The 20729-nt window shown below is 37.6% G+C and overlaps 1 protein-coding gene across 1 annotated transcript in view; it reads right to left on the minus strand.

The window, feature by feature from the left end:
* Nucleotides 1-18036, minus strand: part of IPO8 (importin 8) — a 73063-nt gene extending 55027 nt beyond the window's left edge. Inside the window, exons 1-5 of the mRNA XM_043880750.1 lie at nucleotides 17729-18036; nucleotides 13653-13734; nucleotides 8253-8409; nucleotides 5576-5734; nucleotides 4458-4614 (exon numbers count right to left, since the gene is read on the minus strand). Coding sequence (XP_043736685.1) covers nucleotides 4458-4614; nucleotides 5576-5734; nucleotides 8253-8409; nucleotides 13653-13734; nucleotides 17729-17812 — 639 coding nt within the window. The 5' untranslated portion in view covers nucleotides 17813-18036. The remainder of the gene's footprint in view (nucleotides 1-4457; nucleotides 4615-5575; nucleotides 5735-8252; nucleotides 8410-13652; nucleotides 13735-17728) is intronic.
* Nucleotides 18037-20729: the final 2693 nt, after the last annotated feature.

The raw sequence follows: 20729 nt of genomic DNA on the forward strand, positions 1-20729 counted from the left end.
AGAAAGTTATGACCAACCTAGATAGCATATTAAAAAGCAGAGACATTACTTTGCCAACAAAGGTCCATCAAGTCAAGGCTATGGTTTTTCCAGTGGTCGTGTATGGATGTGAGAGTTGGACTGTGAAGATAGCTGAGCACCAAAGAATTGATGCTTTTGAACTGTGGTGTTGGAGAAGACTCTTGAGAGTCCCTTGGACTGCAAGGAGATCCAACCAGTCCATCCTAAAGGAGATCAGTCCTGGGTATTCATTGGAAGGACTGATGCGGAAGCTGAAACTCCCAATACTTTGGCCACCTCATGTGAAGAGTTGACTCATTGGAAAAGACCCTGATGCTGGGAAAGATTGAGGGCAGGAGGAGAAGGGGCCGACAGAGGGTGAGATGGCTGGATGGCATCACCGACTCCATGGGCATGAGTTTGAGTAAACTCCAGGAGTTGGTGATGGACAGGGAGGCCTGGAGTGCTGTGATTCATGGGGTCGCAAAGTGTTGGACACGACTGAGCTGAACTGAACTAAGTTGCTTCCATAATATGGCTATTGTGAAAAATACTGTTACAAACACTGGGGTGTATATATCTTTTGACTCAGTGTTTTCACTTTTTCCAGATATATACCTAGCAGTAGAATTGCTGACCATATGGTAGTCCTATTTTTAGTTTTTTGAGGAAATGCCATATAGTTTTTCATAATGGCTGTACCAATGTACATTCCCATTAACAGTGTATGAAGATTCCCCTTTCTCCACATCCTTGTCAAGATTTGTTATTTGAAGATTTTTTCATGATAGGTATTCTGACCGGGTATGAGGTGGTAGCTCATTACGGCTTTGGTTTACATTTCTCTGGTGATAAGCAACGTTGAGCATCTTTTCAAGTGCTTGTTGGCTATCTATATGTCTTCTTTGGATAAATGTCTATTCAAGTCTTCTGCCCATTTTTTAATTGGGTTTTTTGTTGTTGTCATTGAGCTATATAGCTGTTTATATATTTTGGATATTAACCCCTTATTGCTAATATCATATGCAAATATCTTCTCCCATTTAGTAGGCTGTCTTTTTGTTTTGTCAATGGTATCCTCTGTTGTGCAAAAGCTTTTAAGCTTAATTAGGTCCCATTTGTTTTTGTTTTTATTTCCTTGTCTTAAGAAATATAAAAAAAAAATATTGCTGATTTATGTCAAAATGTGCTACATGTTTTCTCTTCTAGGAGTTTTATGGTTTCCAGGTCTTACATTGAGGTCTTTAATCCGTTTTGACTTTATTTTTGTATATGATATGAGGAAATGTCCTCATTCATTTACATATGACTGTCCAGTTTTCCCAGCACCACTTACTGAAGGGACTGTCTTTTCTTCACCATATATTCTTGCTTCCTTTGTCATGGATTAATTGACTATATGTGCATGTGTTTACTTCTGAGTTCTCTGTTCTGTTCCATTGATCTATAAGCCTGTTTTTGTGCCAGTATGATACTGTTTTGATTATTGTATATTTGTAGTGTAGTCTGAGGAGAAGGCAATGGCAACCCACTCCAGTACTGTTGCCTGGAAAATCCCATGGATGGAGGAGCCTGGTAGGCTGCAGTCCATGGGGTCACTAAGAGTTGGACATGACTAGCGACTTCACTTTCACTTTTCACTTTCATGCATTGGAAAATGAAATGGCAACCCAAATCCCAGGGATGGCGGAGCCTGGTGGGCTACCATCCATGGGGTCACACAGAGACTGAAGCAACTTAGCAGCAGCAGCAGCAGTATAGTATGAAGTCAGGGAGCGTGATATCTCCAAGTTTGTTCTTTTTTCTCAAGGTTGCTTTAGCAATTCAGGGTCTTTGGTAAATTATCTGTTCTACTTCTGTGAAAAATGTCATCAATATTTTGATAGAGGTTTCAGTAAATCTACAGATTGCTTTGGATAGTATGGACATTTTAACAATATTAATTATTCCAATCCAAGAACTCAAAATATCTTTCCATTTCTTTGTACTGTTTTCAAACTCCTTCATCAATGTTTATAGCTTTCAGAATATAGGTCTTTTACATCCTTGGATAAGCTTATTCCAAAGCATTTTATTATTTCTGATGAAGTTGTAAATAGGGATGTTTCCTTAATTTCTCCTCCCATAATTATCTTTTTGTGATGCAAACTCATTTTAATGACTTTAATGAAAATCTTTCCTTCAAGAAACACTTTTTTCAATTAATTTTGTCTACACTGTGGCATGACATCACAGTCCACTACACTATATTACAGTGTACAACTCCCCTCCCTACTACACCTTGAGCTACAGGAGATGAGGCTTAGAATCTCTGCATCCATGCATTCCAAAACCTGCTAAGGATATAATAGTAAGTAAAGCTTACATTCTAATTGAGGGGGAAAAAACATTTAAACAAGAAATTACAACATGATGTGATAAACAAGCATTACAGTGTTGATAAGAGCACCCATGAGGACCATGTAATGCAGCCTACTAACAGAAGAGACAACTTCCGTGGAAGAAGTGATATGCAAGCTGAGACATGGAGAAGGAGTACAAATGAACCAGGGCAGAAAGGGGAAGGAGGGTGCTCCAGGTTACACGGTGCCTTAAAGGCTCAGCAGTGACAAGCGGACATGACCTGCTCATGAAGCTAAAAGAATTTCCATATGGCTGGAGTGTAAAGAACAAAGCTAAAGCTAAATATAGTATAAGATAGTATAAGATGAGGTGAGATAGTATAAGATAGTATAGCATAAGATGAGGTGAGAGATGAAAGGTTTTATAGGCCACGTGACGAAATTAACACTTTATTCTAAATGCAGCGGGCAGTCAATTGGTTTTAAGATGGAGTAAAGAGGAGGAGCAGGTTCAGGGTTGGGGGAACGATAGTAATGAGTTCACTTCTGGACAAATGAGTTCTGAAATATGTATGAAATATTCAAGAGCCCTGTACACAATAAATATTTAATAAATGCTTAGACAAAATCAATTGCATTATATCATACTTTTTATAACATAAATTTTTCTGCCTTTTCCCTTATAGACAATCACTCTTTACTTACATAAACACTGGAACTATGCCACCTAAAGCCTTCTAAAGTTTTGCTTCCAGGATTCCTCACTGAAGAATATCACTATATCAGCACATAATAAATTACTGAAATGGTTTAAAATGATGAGGGTTTTTTTCCCCCAGATTTTTCAGTTCTTTAGTACATACATGTAAGAAAAAAAAATTAGATTTTTGCTCTCTTAGCAAACCAAGTAGAAGTAGAGACTTTAAGAAAACTATTTCATTATCCTGTGTCTTACTTACAGTTCCTGGCTATGCTTCTCCCAGTGGGAAAGGGAAGTCTGGCTCTGAATAAATGGGATATTACTATGTCTAATGGCAAGACATCTCACTGAATAAAAAATGTTTGCCCCAAAGTGATTCTCCTGAGAAAGATTTCTGAACAGAAAAACAAAAACAAAAGCATCATACATCTTCCTGCTTTATTACTTTTAAAAAAAGGAAAAAAAGGTGAAGGAATATGTTTTCTTGGTATTCTAGTTTCTTCTCTTTTCTCAGAGGTGCGGCCTTTCCCCTTCCCACTGCCCCAAAAAAGGCAAAGCTGAAAAAAACACAAAAATCCTCCCTGGACTGTCTCTATTAAAAGTTTAAAAGGTGAGGCTAAAAATATAAATCTTATTAAAGTGAAATATTCTAGAACAATATAAAAGTACTTCAGTCAGATAGAAGCCAAGAACAAAACCAAACTATCCTGACTCTCTAGCTTGATGAAACTACCCTCTTGCCATGACTAAGTTAACAAGAAAGCAAGAAATAAAGCTTTAATCCATTCATCACTCAAATAGTTTAAACTGACAGCAATTATTCTTTCTCCACCCAGATCTAAATATCTTACCCAAGCCTTTTGAGGATTAAATTTTAAATATTTTTATATTTAAAACATTCTACATTAATGTTCATTATAGCTTTCAAATAAGAAAAGGGAAATTTTTAAATGAAGGTAAATGAGTCACTCAGTCTCATTTGTTACCTTTAAATTGGGTCAAATGCAAACAAACTACCATCAATATGGTTTCTCAATAAAAAAAGAACTCTCTTCTTTTCCTTTCTCTTCTCCTATAATTGTAACTAATCTACGGGCAGAATGCTATGGACAGACTAGTCAAATCATCAGGTTTTAGGACAGTTAACTACCTTTTTTCTTCCATACTCAGACTTCAGACACTGGGGTGAAAGACATATGGCCACTGAATCTCAGCTCTGCCACTCAGATAACCTTGGACAATTAAGTTGACCTAAGTCTGTTCTCTCCTAAGGATTTTTTTTTTAAAGAAATACATGTGAGAATATATAATATGTAATTTTTAACAATAAACAATAACTGACACTTACTGAGCACTTTCGATGTGCCAGGCAGAAATACATGGCATCAAATTTGTCTTCTGCTATAGAAACTTACCTGCACAAGTGCATAAAAGATTTTCAGAATCTGTTTCTGTATTAATACAGAATAGTGTGAGGAATCAGGAAGGAGCTGCATAATTTGTTGCTGAATACGAGGCAGAAATATTTGCATTGCTGCTATAAGAGGTTCTCTTTCCTCTGCTTTCTTATATCTACATGAGCAAAGACAAAACAAGAAAACAATAATTTCTCCCCCCACAAAAGAGCTATAAACGATGAATGAAAAACAGTATTTCTAAACTATATAAAACTAAAACAATAACTTTCTAAACACTGTATTACATTTCACTTTGGATTGTTGGAATGAACCTGAGAGAAACTGAAAGAGCACATCCCTGTTTCAGGCAGAATACCTAAAATCTTTTTAGGAAGAGTTGGACTAATTCAAAATAATCAAAAACAGCTTTGCAACTTTCCTAAATCAATTTTTCTAGTACTTAGATTAATTTTCATCATACCACAATTCTTGCTACAAAATACAGGCTGATATGCCAGCGTAAGTAGATATTCCTATTATATAACAAATAATGTGGTGGAAAAAACAGTTGTCTATACCCTATATTGAGAAGTTAAAATAGTTTACAAATTTATGTGCTCTTAGATCACTAAAATATCCTCTAAAAATCATTTTAAAAGGAGGACTACAGAACTTTGTATGCAGGAGCAGCAATTCGAAACTAGAAAGCAATGCTATTAAACGTGACTAGTCCCACACCTTCCAAGCAATTCTTATAGAAACGAAACTCACTAGCAAAGAAACTGGCATTTTCTACCTTGTACCCAAAAAGGTCAATGTTTCGGTTTACTTAATAATGTGTTCACTTGAAGACAAATGTTAAGGTACCTCTCCATCAAAATTTCCAAGGAAAGTTGTTAAATAAATAGTCCTCTGAAACTAACAAATAAGTTTGAGAAGCACTACCTGAAAGATTAACACATTAGCAGATTAAAGATTCTTTGAAAAACTGTAGTAAATTACCACATTTGTGTTGAATCCAACATTTCCCAAACTAACCTGATTCTGCACAATACCCACAGCAGACCCCTCTATGCAATGTAATTCTTTCTAAGTAACACAAGGCTGGTATCTTCAGCCAATAGAAATCAACTTACTCATATGTCTTCACCAGTTGATACAGACATAACAAACTGCCAAGCCAGCTTCCACTGCTCTGTGATTGCAAGTAATAGTCTATCTTGTCGACTACTGCTGGCCAGTGACCAGGGAAATCGTATTTAATGATGGCACGGAGACACATTGTTAACTGGACTCTATAAGGTGGGGGGAAAAAAGTCCACAATCTAAGTAGTTATAAATATCAGGCTTCAAAGACCTCTAGTACTGTACACAAAAGCACTTTGATTCCTATTTATCTACATTATATAGTTATTTATCTAGGATGATAAGAAAAAGAGTGGTCCTATTTAAAAAACACCTCCTCAGTAACTTAAACTTACTGAAAATAAATAGAATGAGTGATTGCCTAAAATGTATCAAATCTTTCAAATGGTCTTATCCTAAAGATAAGCTTTGTAAAAAAAAAAAAAAAAAAAAAAGAATAAATTCATTAAAAATTCTCCAAAAAAAAAAAAAAATGACTCAACCCCAGCTCTTTATAAAATTTCCCACCTTGTCATATTTTGTATTTTGGTTATCATATCCTACAGGGAAACAGAACAAAAAAGTACATTATTATTTCAACTGGACAAACTTAACCTAAATATGGTCACAGTAAGTAAAATGGAAGCCTACGTAACAGTGGGAAGCATCTCCATGAGCCAAAGTCTGGAATCAGTCATCAGCAGTTCCAGCCATGCAGTATTTTGCACCTATCAAAGCTTACTTAGATCCTAAATTTTATACAAAGTACCAAGTACTAGCTGGAAATTCTTGAAGGGGAATGTTAACAGCTATTTCCAAAGAAACATAGAAAAAAAAGCAACAGGCAAGACATAAAACAGAAAAAAAAAAAAAAAAAGGACATATCTTCAATAAAACCACGAAGTTAAGTGATAAAAGATGTGATCTCATAACGCTTAGGTCAGTAATCATTTCCTCAACTGGATCCCAGTCACAACTGAACAGAAAGTGAGGGAAAAAAATTTCTCTCCTACAAACTCCCAGTGTGTCCTTACATGGTCACTTGCAAATGGTCAGAAAGTGAATCAAGCTAAATTAGGATTCCACCATGCCAAGAAAAAGATACGTATTCAGTTCAACAGCCAATAACTTGAATTCACTGAAATGAAACAAACAAAATAATGCCTTTTCCTTGTGTCTCCAAATCTATCTGCAAAAGATCCTTTGCAGTACTTCAAATAAACTTTGAGAATATTTATGTAAGAGTGGTTACAGTTAAGCCTTCAGGACATAAAAGAAGCAAAGCCACAAAGAACTGTCTCATAATAAAGATAAAGATAACATCCTATGCCACCAGCAGCTGTTCCTAAACAACCAATAGATCATATCTGTATTCAATAAAACTGAAACTTTTCATTTTTTTTAATTTCATCTTCAGGTTGACCCTCTTAATCCTTTCTCATTCCAAGCCAAGCAAAGGATGTCTATGAACAGCCATCCTTTCATATATTACTGTGTAGAAGCATTGCTTGCAAGATTCAGAGAGATTTAAAAATGTAAAGATTTTGCCAAGAAATGGACACATGATGGTACCACAGGGAAGCCAGTGCCAGACAGGCATGTGGGCAACCAAAAAGAATAAAGACTATTTTCTTTCATCAGTACACCTCCTTTCTCCTTTTAATGAAACAACTGCACAAAGAGGAGTTCAAAGTTTGTCACACTCAGGGATAAAGTTATATCTAATCTCTTGAAGTTAGCTTCATTTCCCTACCTCAGATTCATCTATTTCCCTCCTGCCTTTTCTAAAGAAACCTAATCACTCTCTCATGTTGAAAAGAATTTGTTTTTCCTATTTTAAGACTGCATAATTTTTTTGACTCTATAGTTGTGCTATCCAATAAGGGCAGCCACCAGTTATGCAATTGAATTAGAAATTTAGTTCCTCAGTTACACTAGCCATATTTCAAGTACTCCACTGGCTTCTATGCCACATGACTAAGGATCAGACAGTAAGGATACAGAAGATTTCCATTACCGCAGAAAATCTACTGGACTCTACACAGCTAATCTAAATTTAAAAAACCAGAGATACTTCTAGTTTATACTTTCTCCATCCTATCTTCTTCAAAGGAACAGATGCTCAGCTCACAAAAATGAATAAAAAGATAGGTACAGTATTACAAAAGTGCTAAGTTAAAACCCCCAGAAGTCAATTTCCCTGTATCAGGGAAAAGAAAAGCAAATAGTGAAAAGTCAAGTGCTCTAAATGAGAACATAGGTTATTTACATACAGGGATCTACACAACAATTTTAGTTACATGTTTGCCTTAACTTTTCTTACGGCTACTTATAGCAACTAAATCCTTTCCAAAATATTTTGAGGCAGGGACTTTCTAGTGGTTCAGTGGTTAAGATTCCTCCTTTCCCACTGCAGGGGACATGGGTTTGATCCCTGGTTAGGGAACCAAGATCCCACATGCCACATGGTGCAGCCAAAAAAAAAAAAAAAAAATATATATATATATATATATAAGCAAAGAATTACAAATGCAAAAACAAATAATTAAAACTGAATTCTTTGAATGACCACCTTCATTACTTTGTATCTCTTTTAAAAAACAAACTTGAGGCTGATGATTAAATCTAATCTCCCCCATCCACATAGTCTGTGCTTCCCACAAAGCACACAGATATAGTATAATGTACCTCACTAAATCTGGAGACCGAATTATTCCTTCCACAATATTATCACGTATTTGCTGGCGATCATTTTCATGAATGTTGAATGGAAATATTGCTTCTCCTGGTGGAGGTTCTCGGTCCGGCCAGTACTGTGTCACCATGTTCTTCAAGTAAATGGCAGCTAAGTTAAAGAGGAAAAAAAAAAAAAGCTAATGTAGCAGTATTGAAAAGATGGCTTTCATTTAGCCTTGCAGAGCATGAAAGGCTAAACCCTTCAATGCTAAATATGACACCCAGCAAAAATGGAAAATCTTATAAATAGCCAAGTGGAGAAGGGAAAATGAATAAGAATTTAAAGTTTCTCTTTAGCTAGTAAAGTAAATCTGAGCAGAAAAAACCTCATTAAATAAAGCTCCAGAGTTTACATGACAGAAAAATGACCTAGGAACTCAAGTATGTACCTATATACTAAATAAATACAAAATGGTCTAAATGCAACTCTACCAAAAAATTTTCAGATCATGAGAGTCATACTGTTCATAATGCCCAATACTGAACTGACAACAGGTGAAACTCTACAGTCCTTCACATAGATTGCTTTTTCTGTCTTTCTTTCACTGGCTATTATTATCCCACACTACCATTTTGAAATTTGTATGCTTTTTATAGTATTGGTAATTATTATCTAACCCTTCAGAAATATTTGCCACTTTCAAATATAACAATAGAGAAAAGAACATTAGCTTTCAAATATTTTTGGAAAATCTCAGGAAATCTCTTATCTGCTTATTTCTATCAAAGTACAATCATGAATGATTTGGTTTCTATTTTTTTTTAATCATCTTCAACATTTAACAAAAGACTTCTGAAAGAAGCTAATATACTGCTACAGAGTTCTGACAGGGAATGCAAAGCTTTCTCACCAACCCAGCTGAGCACTGGGAATACATATGTTTTTATGATGTCATATTCTTACCCATACATAAAATATAAAAATAAAGACAGATGACCTGCAAAGCTTGTAACTGTCTTCCCTCAAGTTTCTCCTCTCCCTTCTTCCCCACTCCTCCCTTCATCTCAATTTTAACATAAGCTAAACTGGCTCCTAAAAGCATTATACCACAAAGACCAAACCAAAACATGTTCTACATTGGCTGTAATACAATAGAAATCCAATGAAATTATGAACCTGATATCCTATAAGCTCCTCTTTCATTAGTTTTGATTCAACAAAGGTCTGAAAAAGACAATTTCACCTAAGACTTTCATTTTTTAGGATAAAAACAAAAATTATTTGAGACAGTGAAAGAGAGAGGGAAAGGGAGAAAGGGGCGGGGGGGGGGCGGGGAAGGGAGGGAAAAGGAAAGGGAGGGAGGCGGGAGACAGAGAAAGAAAATGTGTCTATGTGTGAGAGTTTGGGTTTTTGTCTCTTTTTAAGTCAGACCACACAGGCTCTGGACTAAGTACCATCATTTACCCCAGTATACTTATTTTATTATGTAACCGTCATTGGCAATAAAAATACACAAACTGTTGGAAAAAATGAATAAATGATCTAAGAATATGGCCCAACCTGTCAGCAGTTCAGACTGATTTCATGAGATTAACCTTTGCAAAAAGAAAAATCACAATGCCATTTTAATACCTACAGAACTAGTCTTGAAAATAAAAAGCAACTTTCAGACAGCAAATATACAGACATGGTAAAATCATGGACCTATTCATAATTTATTCATTAAATGCTATTAACTTTATAACTAAAAATATTTTTATTCTGGAACACCATAAGAGATGGCCTATATAAAAGACACTGACAAACTGTATAGGTTGCAAGAAACATGCAGTTAGTTAAAATAAAACTGAATTTAATGTAATAATTTGAAAATAGAATATTAATCATGCTTATAATCACGGATTACTAAAGATAATGAAGGGAAAATACCAAAAATAACTGAAACTCTACCAATAATCTAAAAATATCCCCTTAATCATTTAATTCAAATGTCTATCTAACCATATGCCAGAGCCAAGTAAATACAAATATCTTAATTCATTCATAAAAAAATTAAGTATTAAAATTTGTTTTTCTGCAAAATCTACTTATAACTTCAAGCATCTTAAGTTTGAAATTAACTTTAAAATATACACGCATTTCTCCCCTTTTGAAACACAATGAATCATCACATACGCTCTATCTTCTGGACCCAGAGCCACCAGCACACAGATCAAATGGGTTCTATAACATCAAAGTGGAAAGGATGCAAGCAAACTTAGTGAAGCGGAATGCTATGCTTTTTGAGTTGATGTTTCTAAGTTTTTCTATTTTTCATAGTAATGTGGTAGCCCTTCTCCTCTTCTCTCTTGTTATTACTTTAATCTGTTAAAGGCCAAGAAACAAGGTAATGAAGTGTGTAAATTATATCTAAAACAAGATTAAATAGATTCTGAGTAAGAGCCATAGAGTTTCCTACAAATAAGATACATGAGTTTTAACAAAAGAGCATCTTGAAGTGCTTCTGGACTAATCAGAGGCAACTTCCTGTTAATTTCTAGGTTGTGTATTCTGAAACGATGAGGTCAACACCTTGATAATGCTACTAAGCCTACCAATCAAAAGGAAAACAGTGGAGCAAACATCCAAATTTATCTTGTTTAGCTTGCCAATATCAAAATATTACATTTATTTCCTATTTCTTACCAGTAAAGTAATAAAGGACACTCACTAACAAGCTTTCTTGATAATAGCAAGAATATTAACTGCCCACAAGCAAACAAAATCATGAACTGAATATTTCACAGAACCATGTCTTTCCACTTAATATTATAGCATAACTTTTACACTTTATATAAACAGGCTGATTTTTTAAAATCAAAGATCACAACATTCTGTTTTAAAGGTCATGCTAAAATGATAAATTGTCCGAGGGTCACCATGATTCTTGGGGTATCTTTGTATTCTAATAATAGGTTAAACAGAAAAGAAAATTTATAAATGGCACTTAAATTTAGGATAGTTATACTGTAGACTTCTACACAGTATATACACAGACTGTATAATAAAATGGATGCTGTAAAGTAAAAAGTTGTCCTAATAAATTAGGACATGATCAACAACCAAGAGAAACTCTGTCCTGTGGCTAACAGATTTAAAATCTACGTAAATTATAAATAAAAGTTGCTTTTAAATGCTAATTACATTTTATATCAAAACTTAATTACCTAAGTTATTAAGATTCAAAGTTGTATAGAACTGGTGAGGATATGGAAAACTCTGCATTCTAATGCACCGTTGATAGAACAAGTAAGCAAATGCAACTTGGTGATAAGATTCAAAATTGTAAATGTTAATATTGTTAACATCATTAACCTAGCATTTCCATTTGTTTCATCCTATGAAAATATCCCCACTAGTATCCAGAGATATGTGTTCAAGGATGTTCATTTTAACGTTACCTCTAACAAAAACAAGAAAAGGGGGCAATAAGGGACATGCCCACCAGTATCAGATTGCTTAAATACACTACGGTAGTTCTAATTCAAAGAAATACAGCAGGAGAGAATGGGACAAACTGAGGGAGCAGCACTGAAATATATACATTACCATGTATAAGGCAGAGAGCTAGTGGGAAGTGCTGTCACACAGGAAGCTCAGCCCAGTGCTCCATGACACCGCAGAAGGGTGGAATGGGGAAGGGGTGGGAGGGAGGCTCAAGAGAATATATGTATACTTACAGCTGGCTCATGTTATTGTACAGCAGAAACCAACACAACATTGTAAAGCAATTATCCTCCAAACAAAAATAAATTAAAAAAAAAAAGAATATATAGAGGAATGGGAGTATGGAAATCTCAAAAATATACTTTCTCTTTAAAAAAAAAAATACTAAATAATTGTTACAAAGAATGAAGTATATGTTATGTGCACTGACATGGAATGATCTCCCAAGGGTATATGGTTAAATGAAAAAAAAAGGAAATTACAAAATAGCATGTGTAGTACAAACAGATTTTTATTACTTTTTAAAACCAGCATATCTACAGAAAAAGAAAAAGAATTAGAGAACCAAGCACCAAAGTTGATAGTAGCTATCTCTCGGGGTAGGTTCAAGAGCAATCTAATAATATAAATTCTGTTTATTTGTATGTTATATAAATAAGACTTATTAATTTAATAAACTGCTTTAAGATCCTTAAAAATACTATTTCCATTGCAAAGCTTTATAGCAAATTCACAATGGCCCTATAAACAACTTAGGTTATTAAAGTAAGTTCCATTTAGCAAAATGTGGTTTCAAAACAGCCCTATTTTATAAAACAAACATTAAACTGAAAATTGTCATTTCAAAAAACTTACACTGAAGTCTCACAAACCTTATTAAAGTAAAAATAATTCCACCATGAATGTTTTTCCATAGTTTTTTCATAAGAAATTTATTTTTTCATAAGATAATTTAACCACAAAGGGATCGTTTAGGAAATCATACATATATTTCCAAAATTTAATGATTCCCTAATTTATTCTGTTATGTTCAAGTAAAACTAAATGCTTTTATCAGCATGTAGAGTATAATTCCATTTCTATAAAATTGTTCATCTAGCCTCTTCTATCTGAACACATGCACAGAGTAATGGTCACCTAATGTTAATGATGGCCATTTCTGAGTAATGAATGCAGGGTAATTTTTTTACTTTTTTCTGAGTATTTTTCTATATTGCCAAATTTATTTATGAGTGTACGTCACGTAATTTTTAAAAAGTCTCTTCAATCATATACTTATAAATTAGCTACTGTCATTTTATCCCCTTCACTTGAAATTATTTTCTTTCCAGGACTCTTTCATGCTCCATTTTTAACCTTCTGGTTTCTAATGACCAGTTCATTTAAAAAAGGAAGAAGAAGAATTAAAAAAACATCAAGGAACTACTCTAAGATCCACAGACCCAAAAGCAAGGTTCATGTTTATAATAAAAGTTCTGCTTCCCATCATGCAGTTAGGAACACCTGTGCAAACCTTCCCCCTCCATGATCTGACACATGGAATGGAGCCAAATTCATATACATAAATTCATGGTGTTAATCTATGGGTCTAAAGGCAAAGCCACCAGGAATCATTAAAAATTAGGGAGATAAAGCTATTAAAACTGAATAAGCTAAGAGGAAAAATGCCAAAGTAATAGAGAAAAAGGAAACGTATTAATAGCTAGATAGGAGAAGAGGACAGAAAAAGGTATGGGAGATTTTAGAGCTCCATATGGACCTCTAAATTTCCAGGGAAAAAGAGTCAGTTTTTAAGCCATGAGAAATACCTCATGTATGTTTCCTATGTTTTCAAAGAAAGCAGATATTTAGAAACGAAATAAAACTCTAGTTCTAGTTTTACCCATAAATAATCTTATAAAGCACTTAAAAAAAAAACAACTCACCTGCCTGGCGCACTGGGAATTCCACATGCTCAGACACTATAATCCGAAGTAAACTGGGGGCAAAATTGATAATCTTGTAAGACTGAAATTACAAAGAAATATTATATTAAAAATAGGGCAATACAAGTGAATAACTGTCAGCACCTGTTCCTGAATACATTCCCGTCCAAACAAAAGAAAAACTTTTAAAGGAAAAGAAACTCTCCAAAGCAAAATGAAGATTACTAAAATACAAAAAAATTTACTTAGAATAAATCGATGAATAAAAGAGTGAGAACATTTTTATGTTTTTTTAGATACATATTGTCAAAATGTTCTCCAGAAAGGGTGTGGCAATTTATGCTTCCGATAGTAGATTATATGTGTGCCCATCTATCTAATATAAAGACTAGCATTATCATTCCTTCAAAACTTTTCATCCTTATTCATATTTTAAATTACACTTATTCTAGCTTGAATTTTTTTCCTATTGGTTGGCTATTTGTGTTCTTCCACAAATTCTTTATTCCCCTCATCTTCTGTAATGGGAATATTTGTTTTATTCTTAATCAATTCTAGGAGCTATTTTATGAATTTAAAATTTCAAATTTTTATTTGACTCATACATTGTGCTCAGTCACTAAGTCATGTCTGACTCTGCAACCCCATAGACGGTAGCCCGCCAGGCTCCTCTGTCAATGCGGTTTTCCAGGTGAGTGACTTATACAAGTGTTTCCTTCCAGCTTATCTGTACTTCAATTTTGTTAGTACTTTTGATGAAAAGAAAACATGGGCTACAGAAAATGGGAGATCCAACAGAGAAAATGAACAATGGCTGAGCATAAGCCAGTCCAGATTGCAACAATGTAGGTATCTCAAGAGACAGGGTTGAGAGCTCTTGTCACCAGCTGCCCTGCACTGCCAGAGCATCTTTTAAACTTAGCAGTGCCCCAGTGAGCCTGCGCTGATGAGGTGCCTACTGCCTGGGCCATGTCTCCCCACAGACATGTTTTACTCTGACCTACTCCTGAGCTTGGCCATCGTGACTATAGATGCAAAAAAAAAGAGAGAGCAAGCAGCCTATTCCTTCTGATCATATTCCCTCCAGATGTCTAGTACCTGGACCACATTACAGGCCTGCCACATTCCCGGAGCTTACACTTGGCCTTGCCTGCTGACATTCCCAGAAAAGACTCATAAATTCTCAGTGAGGCTAAGCCAGACAATGTCACAAAGAGTCTGTTCTGCTTACCTCCTCCCTAGAGCCTGGATCTATGGTGGCATCCCTTTCAGTGCACCACTAGTTTATGCACACCACTCCTTTTTTTTAAATTTATCACCTTTCCTATTATTTTTGATAACATTCATTGAGATAAATGTTCAACCAAAAAAAATGGAGACAATTGGCATCTTTAAAATATTGATTCTCTTGGGAATACATGTAAATCCATGGCTGATTCATATCAATGTATGAAAAAAAGAAAAAAAAAAAATATTGATTCTTTTCATACTCATTGAAAGGACCGAAGCTGAAGCTGAAGCTCCAATACTTTAGCCACCTGATGGGAAGAGCTGACCCACTGGAAAAGACTGAAAAGAACAGGGTGACAGAGAATGAGATGGTCAGATGGCATCACCGACTGAATGGACATGAATTTGAGCGACTCTGGGAGACAGTGAAGCACAGGGAAGCCTGGCGTGCTGCAGTCCTTGGGGTCACAAAGAGTTAGACACAACTTAGTGGCTTCAATTATAGATAAAGAATTTACTTCATATACAAAAATTTAAGATTCTGTGGTTTATAGAGGATGAAAAGAAGAACAATTATAAGATAATTCAAAAGTTTACTCTTGTTGTTCAGTCACTAAAATAAATGAGCTGGACCCTAATCACCTGTGGTAGGTTACCCACCGGTTTATCCAACAAAGAAGGATGTTACAGAGGTGGTAAAGGATAAAGCATACAAAACCCGACATTAAAGCCTTATTTATTAAAAGGTTATGTGACATTATATTTTGGTCTTCTACTTACAATTCAAAAGAATACTTACAGCATATTACAATCCAAAACATTATATTATACTAAATATAAATGCTAAATGAGTGACACAGCAATAAGCTACTTTCAGAAGTTGCAGAGGTAGCTGTGGTCTGTAGTGAGTTGGGTGGATATGGGGCAGGGCAGAGTTAGGTAGGTATGGATTTGGATTGAAATATCACGAACAAAGGGGCTTCCCAGGCGGCACTAGTGGTGAAGAACTGACCTGCCAATGCAGGAGACCTAAGAGACACTGTTTTGATCCCTGGGAAGATGCCCTGGAGGAGGGCATAGCAATCCACTCCAGTATTCTTGCCTGGAGAATCCCATGGACAGAGGAGCCTGGTGGGTTACAGTTCATAGGGTGGCAAAGAGTCGGACAGGCCTGAGCGACTAAGCATGAACACACCACGAAGAAAAGGGTATGGGATCCTAAATATCTCTTGCAGTTCTGCAGGTTTTCCACCTTCCCTTTCCACTTCTATAAAGTCAGCTGCACTTACGTACTGATGACTCAGAAACAACACAAGCATAGGCTAACAGAGGCAGAGCAGTACAACAAGAGAGAAAAGATACGATCCCTGTCCACACTATCAAAATAACATCTGGCCACATTGTGAAGAGAAGGGGGTCATAAACAGGCCAACTCCCCTGTTCACACTGGCAGAATGCAAGTTCAGCTCTTGCTTTGTTGCTCCTAGCCAACGCCTGGATTACTACTCTTCCAACTAAGCAACACGTAGTACTTTTACTCTGCAAAGCCTGGGACAGGTACTGACCTTAACTTTCCCCTATTCTGAGAGAGAGTCCTTTTCTCTTTGAAGCACCAATACACTCCCTTGGGCATCAGTTGAACTCAACCTTCTCTCCAGAGTCAGTTATTTTCACTCTCTCATCCTGGATTCACATTTAACTCCACCCAGATTTCCCATTAAAACAATCCCTTTCAAAGATTCACAAGAGATATCTGCACTTCAAAGTCAATTCCATCCCGGGAAAACCTATGACACACTTACTTAGGACAGTCATTCCCACACTTTAGGAAGCACAGAATCACCCAGCTAGTTAATTAAAACACAGCTGGGCCCCATCCCCAGAGGTTCTAATTCCTTAAGTCTAGAGTGAAGCCCCAAAATTTGCATTTCCAACAAGTTCCCAAATGATGTTGGCGTTGCTCATTCTGGGCAGCGCTTTGAGAACCACTAATTCAGGTATATTCCTTTACATTTTAAGGATTACTGCAACCTCAAACCTGTCACTCTATCCTGGAGGTAGACCTTAATTCGTACTTTGCAGTGATAAGTTTATGATTCACTCTTACAGGTGAGGAGGAAAATACAACCTAGAGTTTGGGATCATTCAATTTAGCAATGTCGGTGATATCGCTGGAACAAGGTCAAAGCTAGTTAGTAAGAATAAAGGAAAGGGAATAAAAGAAAGTCTCACACATTTTACCGTTTTTTAAAAAAACCTCTACAAACTCTTACTATTCGGCGTGGCTTTCGCAAAGTACCACCACCATAAAAACTGCCTATTCTTCCCAAAGCACTCTTCGCCAGCATTTCCCCAGCGCTCCAGCAAACTCTGCCACTCGGTGTCTAAGCGGCCCTGCCAACCCCACAGAAGCAGGAGAACGGACAGGGTTTCCCACAACAACACCTAAAAAGGTCTGGGTCTGCAGAAAAAAGAACTCAGGTTTGAATTTTAAGTGAATTTTCCCACCAACTCGGCGTACTTAAGGAAAAGAAATTACATCTCGAAAACACTAGCAAAGCTTGCTAAAGCTGCTTTCTGCGGACCAGGCGAGCTGAACAAACGGCACCGGGAAGGAAAACGACAGGGAAAGATGCAAAGGTGGCCAACAGGTGCGTGAGCCGTTGAGAAAGATCCAGGGGGTACGGCTCCACCGGCCCCGGGGGCGGGGGCGGAACCGGCCGAGAGCCGCGTTGGGGGCCGGGGGCCGGGGGCCGGGGGCCCGGGTCGGGGGCCCGGGTCGGGGTGGAGATCAGGGGCGCCGAAGAGGGAGAGCCCGGCGAGGCGGCCGGGGGCCCGCCCCTCACCTGGTTGAGTTCATTCTCGGCCGCAATCCGCAGCTTCGGGTCGATGGTGCCCTTCAGCGCCTGGATGATCCGGTTGAGGTCCATCTCCCCAGGCGGGGGCTCCGCGGCCCCCGGACCAGTAGGCCAGACTGCCGCTTTAGTTTGTCTTTTGACCCTCTCAGCCTCCTCCTCCGCGACCCCTGAACTACCTCACTCCTCACCCCCCGCCACCGTCGCCACCTGCAGCCACTTGCTGCGCCACTCTGACTCCGCGCCCCTTGTCCTCCCTTTCTACCCCCACCAACTCGCTCTCCATTCACCCTTTTACGACAGCCGGTGGGAGGCGGGAGAAGTAAGAAGAGGAAACAGCGCCTCCTTTACGGCGGCCTCTTCCCCCGGGCATGCTGCTATGGCCGCCCCCGCTGGCGGCCACCATGCTGCTGTACGGAAAGTGGTCTCGGCGTCTTCCCAGCCGGGAAACCGGGCTCACTAGCTCCAGCAGGCGGTCGTCGTGCTGCCCCACGGAAAAGAACTGCCTGCCATTTCCCTTCGGGGGAACCGAGCTCGCAAGGTGTCTGTTTACAGTTGCTTCCAAATTAAGCATATATGGATGGAATGGCACTTTTTATTCGTCTGAAAATTCTTTGGGTATTACGACAGAGATCATCTGCGTGCGTGCTAAGTCGCTTCAGTCGTTTCCGACTCTGTGCGGCGCTATGGACTGTACCCACAAGGCTCCTCTGCCCATTGGGATTCTCCAGGCAAGAATACTGGCGTGGGTTGCCACGCCCTCCTCCAAGCGAATCTTCCCTCCCAGGGATTGAACCCTCATCTCCTATGTCTCCTACATTGCCAGGCGGGTTCTTTACCAGTAGCGCAAGGCTCTCTCTGTGGGAGCCATCATTCGTTCATTCAGTTACTCACTCATATCCTGAATGTTTTTTAAACATGTATTTTTCAGCCAGAGAGTACCAAGATACTTAGGTACCACATTATAACAAAATTAATTCAATGCAGGTTACTGTGAAGGAACTTACAGTGTGATAGAAGAGACAAATATAAACAAAAAAATATAAAGTAACTGTTACAGATCAGAGAAACTATATGCCTAAAGTTTCTGAAAATTTTCCAAATCTTCTCAGAAAAGTAGTGAAAGGCAAGAAACGTCATGCTGTCTCCACCCACTGTGGCCATATCTGGGCCCAAAATTTCAATGGCATGAAAATATTAAGGAGCTAGTTGCTCCTGAGGTTACTCAGAAAAAGTTTAATTACACTTGTAAAGATGATTGTGGGTGAAATACATCTGAAGAGGTGGATCTTTCCCAGAGCAGATAATTGAAACAGAATGATTCAGTTAACTGGGTTCAATCAAGAAGGTAGAAATTTTGTGGTAGAAAACTTGGCAGCCTGACCGCTCTCCCCTCTACAGGGGCTGTAAATGGGATCACGTCCTTCAGCTGGGTGCAAAAGTGCCTAATATGTCTCTGGTTGCTTCCAGTTTTGCCCATTCTCTGAATTTCCATAGAGTTGTGTTTCTTACAGATTAATACTGTCATGTTCCCTCCTTGATGATTTCTCATCAATATCAAGATAAAATACAAACTACAAACTCCTTACCACTCAAGGTTTCATGAAACATAGTGCCTTTCATCTTCACACTATCTCCTTATCCTACTTTCTTGGACTTCATGAATCTAAAACTCCTTGACCTCTGGAATCTTAACTCCAATTTCTTTTCAGTTTAGGACCTTCTCTTCCATCTCTGTCTCCCTTAATAACTTTACACCTATTTTCCAACTCAATCTTACTTTTCAATCCTTTCTCAAGTCTTCCCTTGACCCAATGTGAAAACTGATACCATTACAAATGTGTGTTCTTTCCTTAGGCCCCAAAATCCTGTTCCTTTCCTTTGCTCAGCATCACCTCAGCAACTGTTCCAACCCTCAAGACTCTTCTCAAATTCCCTCTCTTTCCACAGAGCCCTGCAAAGACAAAACCACCAGGCTCAATCACTGAAACACAAATTAATCAGTTTACCCTGCTTTAAGCCTATTTACCAGGCTTCCCTGGTAGCTCAAATGGTTAAGAGCCTGCCTGCAGTGCAGGAGACCCGGGTTCAGTCCCTGGGTGAGGAAGGGCCCCTGAAGAAGGAAATGGCAACCCACTCCAGTATTCTTGCCTGGAAAATGCCATGGATAGAGGAGCTTGGCAGGGTACAGTCCATGGGGTCTCAAAGAGTCAGACATGACTGAGCAACTTCACTTTCACTTTACCCTGCTTTACACCTCCTTGCCTCCAATCTGAACTTAATCTTCTCCCATTCCCCTGGGACCTTGCTCCACAAATCTCTATTCTATATATTTTTCATTAAAGTGAATTTTGAGTATTATTACACTTATGGTTGACAATTTGTGAAATGTTTTTCCTCTATTTTCAACCTCTTTCTCTCCACTGATTCAAACTCAGCCTAAAAATATTTCCCCCAGTTAAAAAGTCTTTTTGCAGTAATACTCTCTATTGTTCACCCTTTTCCAAAGAATGGTATTCATTCCTTGTCTCTGCTTCCTTACTTTGCTTCAATCAGTTATTCCTAGGCTTCTGCCTTCATTTCTCCCACTAAAACTACCAACAAAAAATGAGCACTAATCCTTTAGTTGCTATCTAAGGTATGTGCACCTGATATATGCAAGAGACAATTTTAGTTCTCATCTTAAAACCTCTCACTGGTATCCGACACTGTACTGTGTGTATATATACACACACACACATCTATACACACACATATGCATATATATATGGTATCTTCATATAACACAACTAAATGCTACTGAGGATACAGAGAAACTGGATCATTCATATATTGTTGGCTGGAGTTTAAAATGATACAGCCTCTCTGGAAAACAGTGGTTAAACAATCTGACACATTTATACCATGGAATACTCCTGAGCAGTAGAAAGGAACAATACAGGCAACAACATACTCGATGAATCCTAGATGAGAATTATGCCAAGTGAAAAAA

Source organism: Cervus elaphus, chromosome 22 (genome assembly GCF_910594005.1).
Source record: "Cervus elaphus chromosome 22, mCerEla1.1, whole genome shotgun sequence".
Lineage (NCBI taxonomy): Eukaryota > Metazoa > Chordata > Mammalia > Artiodactyla > Cervidae > Cervus > Cervus elaphus.